The sequence below is a fragment of the Cnephaeus nilssonii genome, assembly GCF_951640355.1.
Source record: "Cnephaeus nilssonii genome assembly, chromosome: 2".
In the NCBI taxonomy this organism is placed as follows: Eukaryota; Metazoa; Chordata; class Mammalia; order Chiroptera; family Vespertilionidae; genus Cnephaeus; species Cnephaeus nilssonii.
Window position 1 is genome coordinate 24,901,535 of NC_137073.1, and position 12,396 is coordinate 24,913,930.

Here is a 12,396-nt window from a genome sequence, read left to right on the forward strand (position 1 = left end):
GGCTTGAGAGTATGACCTATCATGAGTAAAGCCACAAGGAATTTCCATTCACCCATTAAACAAATATTTATTGAGTATCTAGTATGTGCCAAGCTTCATATTTCTTGCAGCTAATAGCCCTCTGACTTTTCAGGTCATTTATTTTAAGGAGGGAAAATACAGTTTGCTATTTTTAAACCCAAATACTTCAACAAGAGAACTGACTTTGATTGTTGTAATGAATTTGAGAGTTGTTTGGAAAAGTTAAGTGATAAAGAAACTTTTCCTTAAGATAAGGCTGGTAATAGTAAACCCAAGTAGTAATCAATAGGCAACATTTGACTGATTCATTGTAATAGTAATATCTCTTTCCAGTAAATGAATACTTAAAGTAGAGTGCTAGTTGGAATAGATTGTTAGGTGGTTGATAAAAATCTAGCCAAGCCTTCTGTGGTTTCCTTTGTTAATATATGATCCCAAATTGAAATTGAATAATTGCCCAGGTAACAAATTAACTTCTTGCTTTAAGTGTGAGGATGCTGCCCATGAAGCAGGTCAATCTTACCAGAAATAGTCTCCATATTTTCTTTGCAAGAGATGGGGGGAGAGGATGATGAATACTAGTCGGGTTTGAAGGTAGGAGGATGAGCTGTGAGCTTAAGGACACGTGCAGGAGTGGGCCTGCAGGAGTGAAGCTTTCTCTCAGATGCCGCCTGACTGTGGGTCTGGGTGTGGTGGAGGGGCTCATCAGGCCCTGAAACAAAGAATAAAGATGACATTTGATTAGTGTGACCTGTAAGGCAAGAAAACCTTACGAATACCATGTATTGTTTTGACCATTTTTACAAGAGTCTTGTACTTTTTTTTCTGCCAAGAAAGGGTGGTTCTGACCATATTCCTGAGAAAACACTATAGTTTAATAAATCTAACCCTATTTAGAGTTAGCTTTTTTATACTAGTATTGAGGCAAAGACTTGGTTTTACGGAGGTAAGGCATGTTATTCCTCCATCTGGGTCTCCAAGATAATAGTATACTTTCCTTTTGTTTCTTTTGTATTAGGATTTTTTTTTAATGAGTTCATTGCCTTATAATTCTGGTTTTTCTATTTTTACTGTCATTGATTTCACAGACTTGTTCCCTTTCTGCCTTTTCCACCAGTTTACTACAGTGTCCCCAACAGTTCCTGAATTCTTGAAAACTACTACTACTACGGATCAGCCCCCCACAAGGTCCACAGCTCCTGTGCTCCCTTCAAACACTGTGTCCTCAGCAAAGCCTGGGCCAACACTGGTAAAGGTGGGTACCCCACATACAAACTGGTTTGAGTATCTTGTGACTCTTGTCCGTAGCCCCACGCATGGAAGACAAAAGCATGTGTCCACGTCACCCAGCCTGCCTGTTAGCCTGAAGCCTTGAAAACAAAAGCATGGGAGCACTTGCTAGACCAGGCTTTAATATTTGAAACTACCACCTTCAATACACGACCTATTATTCTGCAGTCACAGAACAGCACAAAATGTGTGTATAAACTACTGGAGGCACAAGGAAGGGTGTAGGGGTCATTCTGCCAGCAGCGCCCAGTCCTGCCCCCACCCAGGCCATCAAGATGGAACAAGGGACACAGGGTAGATGGAGATGCTTTCACATAGCATGCGAGTCCCGAATCTCACAAACAGATCTTTAATGGTAACATGATTCTGGACTTTCTACACAAGGTTAAACTCAGTGGTATTCCAGATATATTACATGACAGGTTAAAGGTTTAAAGAAATAAGCACAGTTTTTGATTTAGCAGATTTGGCCAGATGAAGCTTGGTTTGTTCTTCAGATAAGCTGCAGATTTGTGGCACTGTTTCTTAGTGTTTTACTTGGTCAAAATAACTCAGAATAAGTCCCAAAGAATATTAAAATGTGTGCTGTATAGTACATTTTTCACGTTTTTTGAAGTGTACTTAGAACTGCTAAATAAAGTGGGGGTAGCGGATAACCTGCAGAATACTTGATTTATCCTGATGTGGCTTTTGCCAAAACCAGCAGAACACAGATCTCAAACTAAAAAAGGACATTAGGGAGCCAGCTAACCCTCTCACCACCTTTCAGATGAGGAGACTGAGACCCAAAGAAGTGAAGTGACCAGGCTAGGAAGGACACAGTCTCCCAAGTTCCAGGCCAGCCCTCTTTCTGCCTTCTCAGTTAACCCATTGCAGGACTCTTCAGAGGCACAGTCCTCATCTCCATCTGTCCCCTGGGCCTGTCCTTGTCCTTGACAGGAGGTTCTCTTTCTACTCCTGGCTCTCTTTGTCAGTGTGGCTGCGTCTATGTGGCTTCCAGGGTATATAGCAATATATTTCGCCATCTACCATTGCTAAGGATTGGAGCCAGAAATTCCAGAGGGTGCCAGGTGGCAACCGCTTCAATAAAATCAGCTCTTACCTCCTCCCACATCCCCAAGCATGTACCACAATGGCACAAAGAGCATTTGAATGCCAACCCATCTTTCCCTGCAGAGACAGAATTTGTTCTCTGCATCTCCTACTCTTCCAAGTTCTCCTCTTCACTATGTCTGCCTTTAAGGAGGGCCTTGGTTCTGCGCCACAGGCATTGTGTAAGAATGTGAGGTTCAGGGGTTGGGGAGGTAACCCTAGGACTCTGCCAGTGGAGGAAAGGACGGTACATATTAGGAAACAGACCGCAATTGTTTGGCTTTTTCTATGAGGAAAGCTGTTTCCCATCCTCACTTCCTGAGAGAATAGACACGTTCCAGCTAATAGGTAAATAGGTAATAGCAGATTTGGTCTGAGGAACACTGGTTCTTGTGTTTGTGTCCCCTCCCTTGTCAACAGGTAGCTTCCTGGTCGCAGTCGGGTCAGTGTTTTACCGTTACCTAACAGTTATAGTCACACCTCCGAAACCCAGACCCCATTCATTGTTATGCTCAGTTTGAAAAGACTGGAAATAAAATGTATTATTGATAAAAGCATAAGCATATGACAGTGAACTGATTAATATTGTGATATTACAGGAGGATTTTTAAAGGGCAAGGATATTTTCAGTGCCTGATAATTCAAGTGATTGCTAATTGCATACACATTCATCATTAACTTATTCAGCAAATACTTATCTAGCACTTTTTATGTGCCAGGCACTGTTCTGGGTATAGAGTCAATGAAGCAGTGAAGGAAACATGACAAAGCACCCCATCTTGATTAGGACTGGGAGGTAAACAGCAAAACAGAGGGTTGGCGGTGAAGATAAAGTGAGGACTGGAGCTGCCAAGCAGACAAGGAGAGACGTTTCTATTCCAAGTAGCATGCTTGGGCGAGATCTAAAAGAGGTGAGGGAGTTGCCATGAGGATATCTGTGGGCAAAAGTAAATATTAATAGCGATGGTTTCTGGTCTGTAGAATATGCTGATTTTTATTTTTTATTTTTTTTATTTCCTAACTCGAATTATGAACACATATAAAATGATCACATCAATAGCCATATTTAATGTAGTACTTCTCAAAAGTCTTCTTACTGAGTATTTTACCTAAGGAAGCTTAGGAATAATTTCTTATACCTTATTGTTTTGTTGGTGGACTTTTTTTTTTCAAACAAAGTTATAATATGAATACTGAAAAGTAGAAAGTGATCTGATAACTTATAAATGGAGGAGAAAGAAAACGCAGGAGTCATCTGAATCTTAATCATAAGATGGGGTCTCACGCCATTTTCAAAATAAAAATGTATTTTTGAAAAAAATTTTCAACACATATTTACATTGCTCAGTATTTTTGTGTGTGTTTACTTTCCATAGAAATGCATAGCCTTTATTCCACTTGATTCTCATTACAAGCATTTTTCTGTTTTTGCATATTCTCCATTGATTTTTTTAAAATATATTTTTATTGATTTCAGAAAGGAAGGGTGAGAGAGAGAGAGAAACTTCAATGATGAGAGAGAATCATTGATTGGTTGCCTCCTGATGACCCCCACTGGGGATTGAGCCCACAACCCAGGCATGTGCCCTGACTGGGAATCAAACCATGACCTCCTGGTTCAATCACTGAGCCATGCTGGCCAGGCTCCATTGTTTTTTAATGACTATAAAATATTACATAGTTATAGTGAAATTAGAGGCCCGGTACATGAAATTCGTGCACTTGGGTGGGGGGGTCCCTTAGCTCAGCCTGCGACCTCTCACAGTCCAGGAGCCCTCAAGGGTTGTCTGACTGACGGCTTAGACCCACTCCCTACAAGAAGCAGGACTAAGCCATCAGTTGGACATCCTTAGTGCTGCTGCAGAGGCAGGAAAGGCTCCCACCACCGCTGCTATGCTCACCAGCCGTGAGCACAGCTTCTGACTGAGCAGCGCTCCCCCTGTAGGAGTGCACTGACCACCAGGGGGCAGCTCCTGCGTTGAGCGTCTGCCCCCGGTGGTCAGTGTGCATCATAGCAACCAGTTGTTCCGCTGTTCGGTCAATTTGCATATTAGCCTTCTATTATATAGGATATACCTAATCTTTTTTCTGTTGTATACTTAATGTACAACGTGTTTTTCACTGGGAGATAATATATGGACACACTTGGCAATGTGTCTACACAGAAGGACTAAGAGTGACTGTTGTTGAATGTGAATGGATGATGCTAAGCTGAGCATCTTGCCTGTAGTCTGAGGGAACAAGATAGCAGGAGAAATGAGTTCTTAGGAGCAACATTTCTTGATCAAGAGAATATGCGAATGTTTTCCTGGCTCTCTAAATGTATCTGGTATATTGCTTTCCACAGTGACTCTACCAGTTCTGAAGCTGAGTTGCTTTTTCATTCCAAATCCTGAGGCACAGTAAAATAGATTGCATGTGGTGGCATCTCTTAAAATGTTCTTATTCCCTTTTTCTCACAAATAGCAAAGCCACCCCAAGAATTCAAATGACAAGCACCGTAGCAAAAAATGCAAAGACCCCAAACCACGGGTAAAGAAGTTGAAGTACCACCAGTACATTCCCCCAGACCAGAAAGGTGAGAAGAGCGAGCCGCAGCTGGACTCCAACTACGCCCGCCTGCTCCAGCAGCAGCAGCTGTTCCTGCAACTACAGATCCTGAGCCAACAGCAGCAGCACTACAACTACCAGACCATCCTGCCTGCGCCACTCAAGTATGGGGTTGGGGGCAGGGCTGGCTTCTAAAGTGGATTTTACTGTGGTTTTTATGAGATCCATTAGTTACTGAAGGTTGGATGTTGTGATTTATTTGTGCTTAATGACCGTTTTCATTTTATTACCATCAAAGCTTCTCATACAGTGTCTAAAGTCAGTACAGTGAGAATAGCCTGCATGCCACTCGGTTTTGTCCTCCTAAGTCGGTTCTGAATTTTTAAGTTAGAAGTGACTTTTCACAATTACACATTCAAGAAAGATTTGCCTAGTGGTAAATGCTATGAGAAAAGCATAAGAGCTGGTAAAACAGTTTAAAAAAAAAAACAAAAAAAAACCACAGGACCATAAAACTTGGAGCGGTCCAAGAAAGTTTTATGAAAAAGGCAGGATGTGTATGTGGGAAAGGGCCTGAAACGGGAAGGGCCCTCTGGGCAAAGGGGAACGATGTGAGGGAGGTACAGAGTGCAGTGCCTGTTCATTGAATGGTGAGAAAAATGGCCTGTTAAATAACGAATATGATTTGTTTTTAAAGAAAGTGGAGGACAGAAGTGAGTAGGCCCGATGTCTGCAGGAACCTGAAATCGGGCCGACTCTAATCTTGATGTGGTAGTTGTTTCAGAGGCTGCACTGACGTGGTAAAATCAACATGCAGGAAAGAATCATTTGACGCCAGTACTGAAAGGGAGTCTGGAAATAGGAAAACCAGTTGGAAATTGTGCAGTAAAGTAGGTCCCAGAAGATGAAACAGCAGTGATAATGGAAAAGAAGGAACAGGATAGATGTCCCAAAAGACAGTGAATGAAAAGTCTGTGTGACCAACAGCCATGGAGAAGAAACATGTCTCCACGGTTTGAGCCCAATTGGGAGAGAGAGAGGGAATGAGTTCTGGCAGTTTCTGCGATTGAATCCACAGCAAGACAGCCATGGCTTATTTTAATTATGTAATAAAAGAAATTTCCAGTTATGCATCCTCAAATGCTTTTTCTGGGAAACAGGTAAAAATGCAAAGCCCCCATCCTTCACTTTGTTCACTTTTTAGGAGGAAGGGATATTTATATTCAACTTGGAAAAGAAACTCTAGAAAAAGATCAAATCTCATACAAGGAAAAATTATTCTCTGGTTCAAGCCCCTCGACTTGTAATCACATGATCTGGAGACACTGGACTTGTGTTCTACAGGAGGCTAAGCATTCCTCCCCGGGGAGTGGAAAACAAGACCCACTAAGCAGCTTCTCTGTAAGAAAGACCTCCGCATATGCTAATGATTATCATTTCACTGTTTTCTTGCAAGAACCAAATATGTCAAGAAAGGTTAGACTAGTTAGTCACTCAGACTTGACTGAGAAGCACTGAAATTTACAACATCAGGGCACGGAGATGAAGGACGGAGAATCTTGTAGCGTGCTATTAGTTTAAGAGCAAGCAAGCCTGAGACAGCTGTTGACATTGGCAGGGGACCAGGAAGGCCAAGAGCTGAAAGAGAATCAGAAACTAACGGCGCCACTTGGCTGCTCTGTCCACGTCGGAGGTATCCCCACTGCCTCCGCCCTCCTTGGGCTCCATGATAGTAACAGCAACGATGGCTCACGTGTGTGTGCTCCTGACAATGCCCCGGGCAGTGTGCTCAGCACTTCACATCATCGTCATCCACATGGTTACTCTACGAGGACCGATATTATTGATTCCATTCCCAGGCGAGGAAACTGGTAAACTGAAACCCCATAAAAGGACTTTTTGTGCTGTCTGTCTATGAAATAGTCTTTCCTGTAATGAAAGGTATTGGCTGCATGAGACTGGCTTTGTAGATGAGAAGAATACATCTGAGGAGTGGGCTTCTGAACTCTACAGTTCTTTGTTTTCCCAAGGCTTCCAGTCCCCCATCCTCCGCAAACATTCCCACCACTGACGTGACCAAGCCAAGCCGTCCAAGGAAAACTTCACACAGGAAGACCCAGGGACCAGGAGGAGGCAAGACCATGGTTCTTCAGTACTATTTCACCACACAAAGACTGAACACCAGTTCTGTTTAGCTTCCAGGTCCTAGAAATGGAGCTGGCTTTAACACATTTTTTATCAAAACTCCATTACGAGAAACTAAATGTGGAAGTCCTGCAGTGCCTGCAGTAGTGGGATTTTCTTGATAACGCAGCCTTTGGTCCCATGGAAGGAGCAAGAGCCTGAATGCACAGGGCTGTAATCCCACACACTGGCTGAAGGTTCCTAGAAGGTCATGCCATCTCTCTCAACTTCAGGTTTCTCATCCACACAATGATCACATTCATCTCCCCTCACCCCCCCACTTTTTTCCTCTTGATTTGGGGAAAAAATAGGTTAATTTATTTCCGTTACTTTAAAGGTTGAATTAAACACTGAACTGTTCATCATAGTAACCAGGAGTATTGTAGAATCTCAACCAAAAAGAGCATGAATAGAATAATTCACTGAAATTATGTATTTTCGAGATGATCTCATTCACAAGGGACCAAAATTTGGTTGAGGGGAAGCTTACGTTTTTATTTAATAAAGCACATACATAGATACAATACATAGACAAGCATGCAGCATAGCCATGGTATTAAAATTTCATAGGGAGAGCGATTAAGGAAAAAGTGTCTAAAAAAGGCTCCTTACAGGGACAATATTGAATACTAGAGGCCCGGTGCACGAAATCGTGCATGGGTGCAGTCCCTAGGCCTGGCTGGCAATTGAAGTGTGAGCGTCTGGCGTGGAAGGGTAGGTCCCAGCTGACCTCTGGGCCCTGGGCAGCACCGGGGCCCTGGGGCCCCATGCGCCCCCTCCACCTGAGTCACTGCGCCCAAGTCCCCACACGAGATGGAGTGAGCGCGGCCGGATGCCGCAGGCCGGGGCACAACATGGGCCTTTGTGCCACCCAGCGGCACCACCTGGAAGCCGGGCGGGCAGCACGCTCTCTCCCGACTGGCTTCGCAGACCGGCTCCTGCGCGAACCCACGGGGAGCCTGACCGGCCCCTGTGGTCCCGGCAGCTGTGGCCTGGCTTACCTGGAAGATGCTGCACGGGTGACGGGTGGGCTCCTCGCAGGTACCCAGCACCTGAGCACAGGGGCTTCCCTAGTGCGCAAGCCCTGGCGCCCTGGGGGAGGGTAGCAGGGGGAGTGAGAGCGAGCTCAGTGGACACCCCACATTCTCACCGCACATCCATCCCCATCACACCTGCCCCCAGGTAGCCAGTGAGAGGTTGCAGCATGTCACCGATGCCCGCAGTGTTCCACACCGCCCCCTGGTGGTCAGCGCAAGTCATAGCGAGCAATCGAACTCGCAGTCAAGGGGACAATTTGCATATTAGGCTTTTATTATATAGGATGAGGTTGAGAAACTCTGATTTAAATAAAATGTTTTCATAATTCAAAAATAAGATTTAAAAGTTGAATTTTTAGAAAGGAGAATAACAGAATATATTTGTCATTTCATCCAAACTTCAAGAAACTTCATTTCAAATATTTCAAGTATTTAACTTTAACAAAACATAAAGCAGGTTAAAAAGACTCAAGTGAATGTAAAGAGTGAGTTAGCTGTTGACAAGGCCAGAACTGGCTTCAAACACAGGCTTCCTAAGTCTCAGTTGAGAAAGGTCATCCAACTGTGGACCCCAACCCATTCTCGTCATCACCTCAGAGCCCACTTTCAGAATGTGGAATTCAGAGTCTCACTGGTGTCAGTACCACGGCTTATATGATGGTAAAGCCTTGGCCCCAGTGGAGTTGACTGCACGGGATCAGCCACCCTGTCACCTCTTCTTTAATAGGTGTCAGCCACCAGAGAAGGAAATGCCATTGTTTGCATTTCAATGCCAGGAGTAGCACAGTAAAAAGAAGTCATTGGGGGGCCTCAGTTTGGTGCAGACAGGCTTTTAGGGAAATTGGTACAAAAGCACCTAACTTTGGAACTTGACAACTGACTAACCAACATTTTTTAATAAACTTTTAAAATGAAGTATATCTTACATACAGAAAGTCCATAAATTATAAGTGAAAATTGATGCCAAAGTAAGCATGCCCATATTACCACCTACATCAAGAAGTGGAATATGCCCTGGCCAGTTTGGCTCAGTGGATAGAGCATCGATTTGTGGACTGAAGGGTCCTGGGTTTGATTCCGGTCAAGGGCACATGCCCAGGTTGTGGGCTCGATCCCCAGTAGGGGGCATGCAAGAAGCAGCAGATCAGTGATTCTTGCTCATCATTGATGTTTCTATCTCTCTCCCTCTCCCTTCCTCTCTGAAATCAGTAAGAATATATTTTTTTTAAAAGAAATGACATTGTACAAATTATTTAATTTAAAAAAAAAAAAAGAAGTGGAACATTATCATTAGCCCTAGCCAAGTAGCTTGGTTGGTTGGAGCATTGTCCCGATATGCCAAGGTTGTGGGTTTGATCCTCAGTCCGGACACATACAATAATCAACGAATAAATGCATAGATAGGTAGAACAGCAGATCAGTGTTTCTCCTTTGCCCTCTCTCTCTCTAAAATTAAATTAAAACATTTAAAAAAGAAAGGCAATATTATCAGTCCCTCTCTCGGTGACTATCCTGACTTCTATCCTGTAGACTAGTTTTGCCTGCTTTTGAACATTATATAAATGCAAACCTATAGTGTACACATGTGTGTCTGGCTTCTTTTCTCAACATTATGTTTGTGAGATGCATCTTCACTGGTGCAAATAGCAGTTCATTTTTATTGCTGACTAGTATGCTGTAATTTATCTATCCATCATACTCTGGATGGACAGTTGGGTTGCTTCCAATTGAGGCTGATAATGAAAAATGACATAATAAATATCCTAGCCTGCATCTTATGGCTGACAAATGTATGTCTTTGTCAGGTGTCTGTCAGGAATGGAATTGGCGGGTCAGAGGATAGGCATGGGTTTTTAAGTAGATACTGTGAAATAGTTCTCCAGAGTGGTTGTCCCAGTGCACAGTTCTGGCAATTGTGTATGGGAGAGTCCTGACTGTTCCAAGTAGTTGGTATTGGCAGTGTTGGTCTAGCAGCAATCCTTCTGGATGTGCAGTGTTGTTCTGTTGTGCATTTCATTTGCATTTTCCTCCTACCTGTTGAGGTTAAGGTCTTGTTCACATGTTTATTGACCATTGGGGTATACCTTCTTGTGATATGCTTACCAGGATTTTCCCATTGGGTTTTCTGTCGTTTTCTTACTTATTTGCAAGACTCTTAGTATATGGTAGATATGAGGCCTTTGTCAGAAAAAAAATGTATTACAAATATTTCTTCAGTGGCTTTGGCTTGACTTTTCACCCTCTTTACTTAGTGCTTTTTGTGTCCTGTTTAAGAAATATTTTCTATCCAAAGGCCATGAAGATATTATCCTAGTTTTTTTCTAAAAGCTTTATTGTTTTCAAAATTCACATTTAGGGATTTTGTTTGTTTTTATTAATCCTTGCCTAAGGATATTTTTCCATTGAATTTTTTTAGAGAGGGTGGAAGGGGGAGTGAGAGAAACATTGATGTAAAAGAGACACATCGATAGGTTGCCTTCGCACACCCCAGACCAGGGCTGGAGATCGAGCCTGTAACCGAGGTACATGCCCTTGACCAGAATCAAACCCAGAATCCTTCAGTCCGCAGGCCGACGCTCTTTCCACTGAGCCAAACTGACTAGGGCCACATTTAGGTTCTTGAAGATGATATGAGGGTAGGGGTCCATCAGGAGCAGTATTTTTTCCTGTATGAATATCCAGGGTGGCCAGTACCATTTAATAGAACTGCAGTGGGTGTCACCTTTGTGATAACTCAAGGGCCGATGTATGTGGGGGTCTGTTTCTGTATTTTCTGATCTTGATGTGTCTGTGGTTTTGTCCTTGCACCAGCACCACACCATGTGAGTGAACTGACTGTAATAACTGTCGGTGTCTGGAGGTATGGCTCTCCCAGCTTTGCTTTTCTTCTTTAGAGCTGCCATGGCCATTCTTTGTGCTTTGCATTTCCATATAAAGGTTAGAATCACTTTCTAAATCTCTACAAAGCAAGCAAAACCTGCAGGAATTTTTATTGGGACCTGATTTGATTGACATCTTTACCATATTGACTCCTCCAATTCATGACCATGGTATTTTTCTCCTCCTCACTTAATAGTCAAATTTTTAGCAGAAGCAATGTCAAATCCAGAAATTATCTATATATATAAAAGGCTAAGTAACTGACCATGCGACTGACCGACCAGCCGGTACATATGACACACACTGGCTATTTAAAAATAAATGTTGACTTGCGCATGCATGATACATATAAAGCTCTCACTGGCACCTATCATACGCATGTGTTTTGATCTGTCATTGTCAGTCATGAATTTGGTTGTTTTTGTTGACATTCTGAAGCTGAAAGAAAGCAGCATCGTCAACAGAATATGTCTGAAGACCAACTATTGGCACAACGTACCTCTGAAGCCTAAAGAAGCCAGCGTCATCGACAGAATGTATCTGAAGACCAACTATTGGTATAATGTACCTCTGAAGCTGAACAAAAGTGATTCCATCGATTCAACGGATGATGCCGAAAAGGAAAATTTTTCCATTGAATTTAATAATATTACTCCTTTGGGAATGCCATGTCATAAATTAAAATTAAAAGTAGGTGCAATCATCATGCTACTGAGAAATCTTAATAGTAATTGGGGTCTTTTTAATGGTACTAGATTTATTATCACAAGATTGCGACCTAACATAAGTATTAATAGGATCTGCGGAAGGAGAGGTTGTCCTGATTCCAAGAATTGATTTGTCCCCGTCTGATACTGGCCTCCCATTTAAATTCAAAGACAGTTTCCCGTGATGCCAGCATTTGCAGTGACTATTAATAAATCACAAGGACAAACTCTAGACAGAGTAGCAATATTCCTAACTGAACCCATTTACGGACATGGTCAGTTATATGTTGCTTTCTCTCGAGTTTGAAGAGCGCGTGATGTTAAATTTGTAAATACTTCATCACAAGGGAAATTAGTCAAGCACTCTGAAAGTGTTTTTACTCTTAATGTGGTATACAGGGAGATATTAGAATAAGTTTAATCAATTTATCAGTCATTGTTTTTATCAATGTTTTTATATCATGTTTTTGTTGTTTTTATATCATGTTTTTGTTTTTATATCATGTCTTTGTTATTTCATGTTGTTATTTATTAATCAATTTATATATTTTCATATACATCTTACTAATTTTCTTTCATCTCTGACACTTCTATTATAGAGAAAGGGCAAATAGCGATATTAAAATATTTCTTCT

At 42.3% G+C, this 12,396-nt stretch overlaps 2 protein-coding genes across 6 annotated transcripts in view; one reads left to right on the forward strand and one right to left on the reverse strand.

Moving 5' to 3' along the window:
• The window catches only part of MRTFB (myocardin related transcription factor B), a 210,559-nt gene that overhangs the window by 177,147 nt on the left and 21,016 nt on the right, over positions 1-12,396 (forward strand). For all 3 annotated transcript variants that reach the window (XR_013814782.1, XM_079794277.1, XM_079794278.1), the window contains 2 exons: positions 1,139-1,276; positions 4,870-5,117. Coding sequence is in view for 2 of the 3 variants with exons in the window: in XM_079794277.1 (XP_079650403.1) it covers positions 1,139-1,276; positions 4,870-5,117 (386 nt within the window). In the remaining variant the exon portion in view is untranslated. The remainder of the gene's footprint in view (positions 1-1,138; positions 1,277-4,869; positions 5,118-12,396) is intronic.
• The window catches only part of LOC307113077 (uncharacterized protein), an 84,303-nt gene that overhangs the window by 22,452 nt on the left and 49,455 nt on the right, over positions 1-12,396 (reverse strand). For all 3 annotated transcript variants that reach the window (XM_079794351.1, XM_079794352.1, XM_079794350.1), the window contains exon 4: positions 545-733. In XM_079794351.1, the coding sequence (XP_079650477.1) occupies positions 545-733 (189 nt within the window). The remainder of the gene's footprint in view (positions 1-544; positions 734-12,396) is intronic.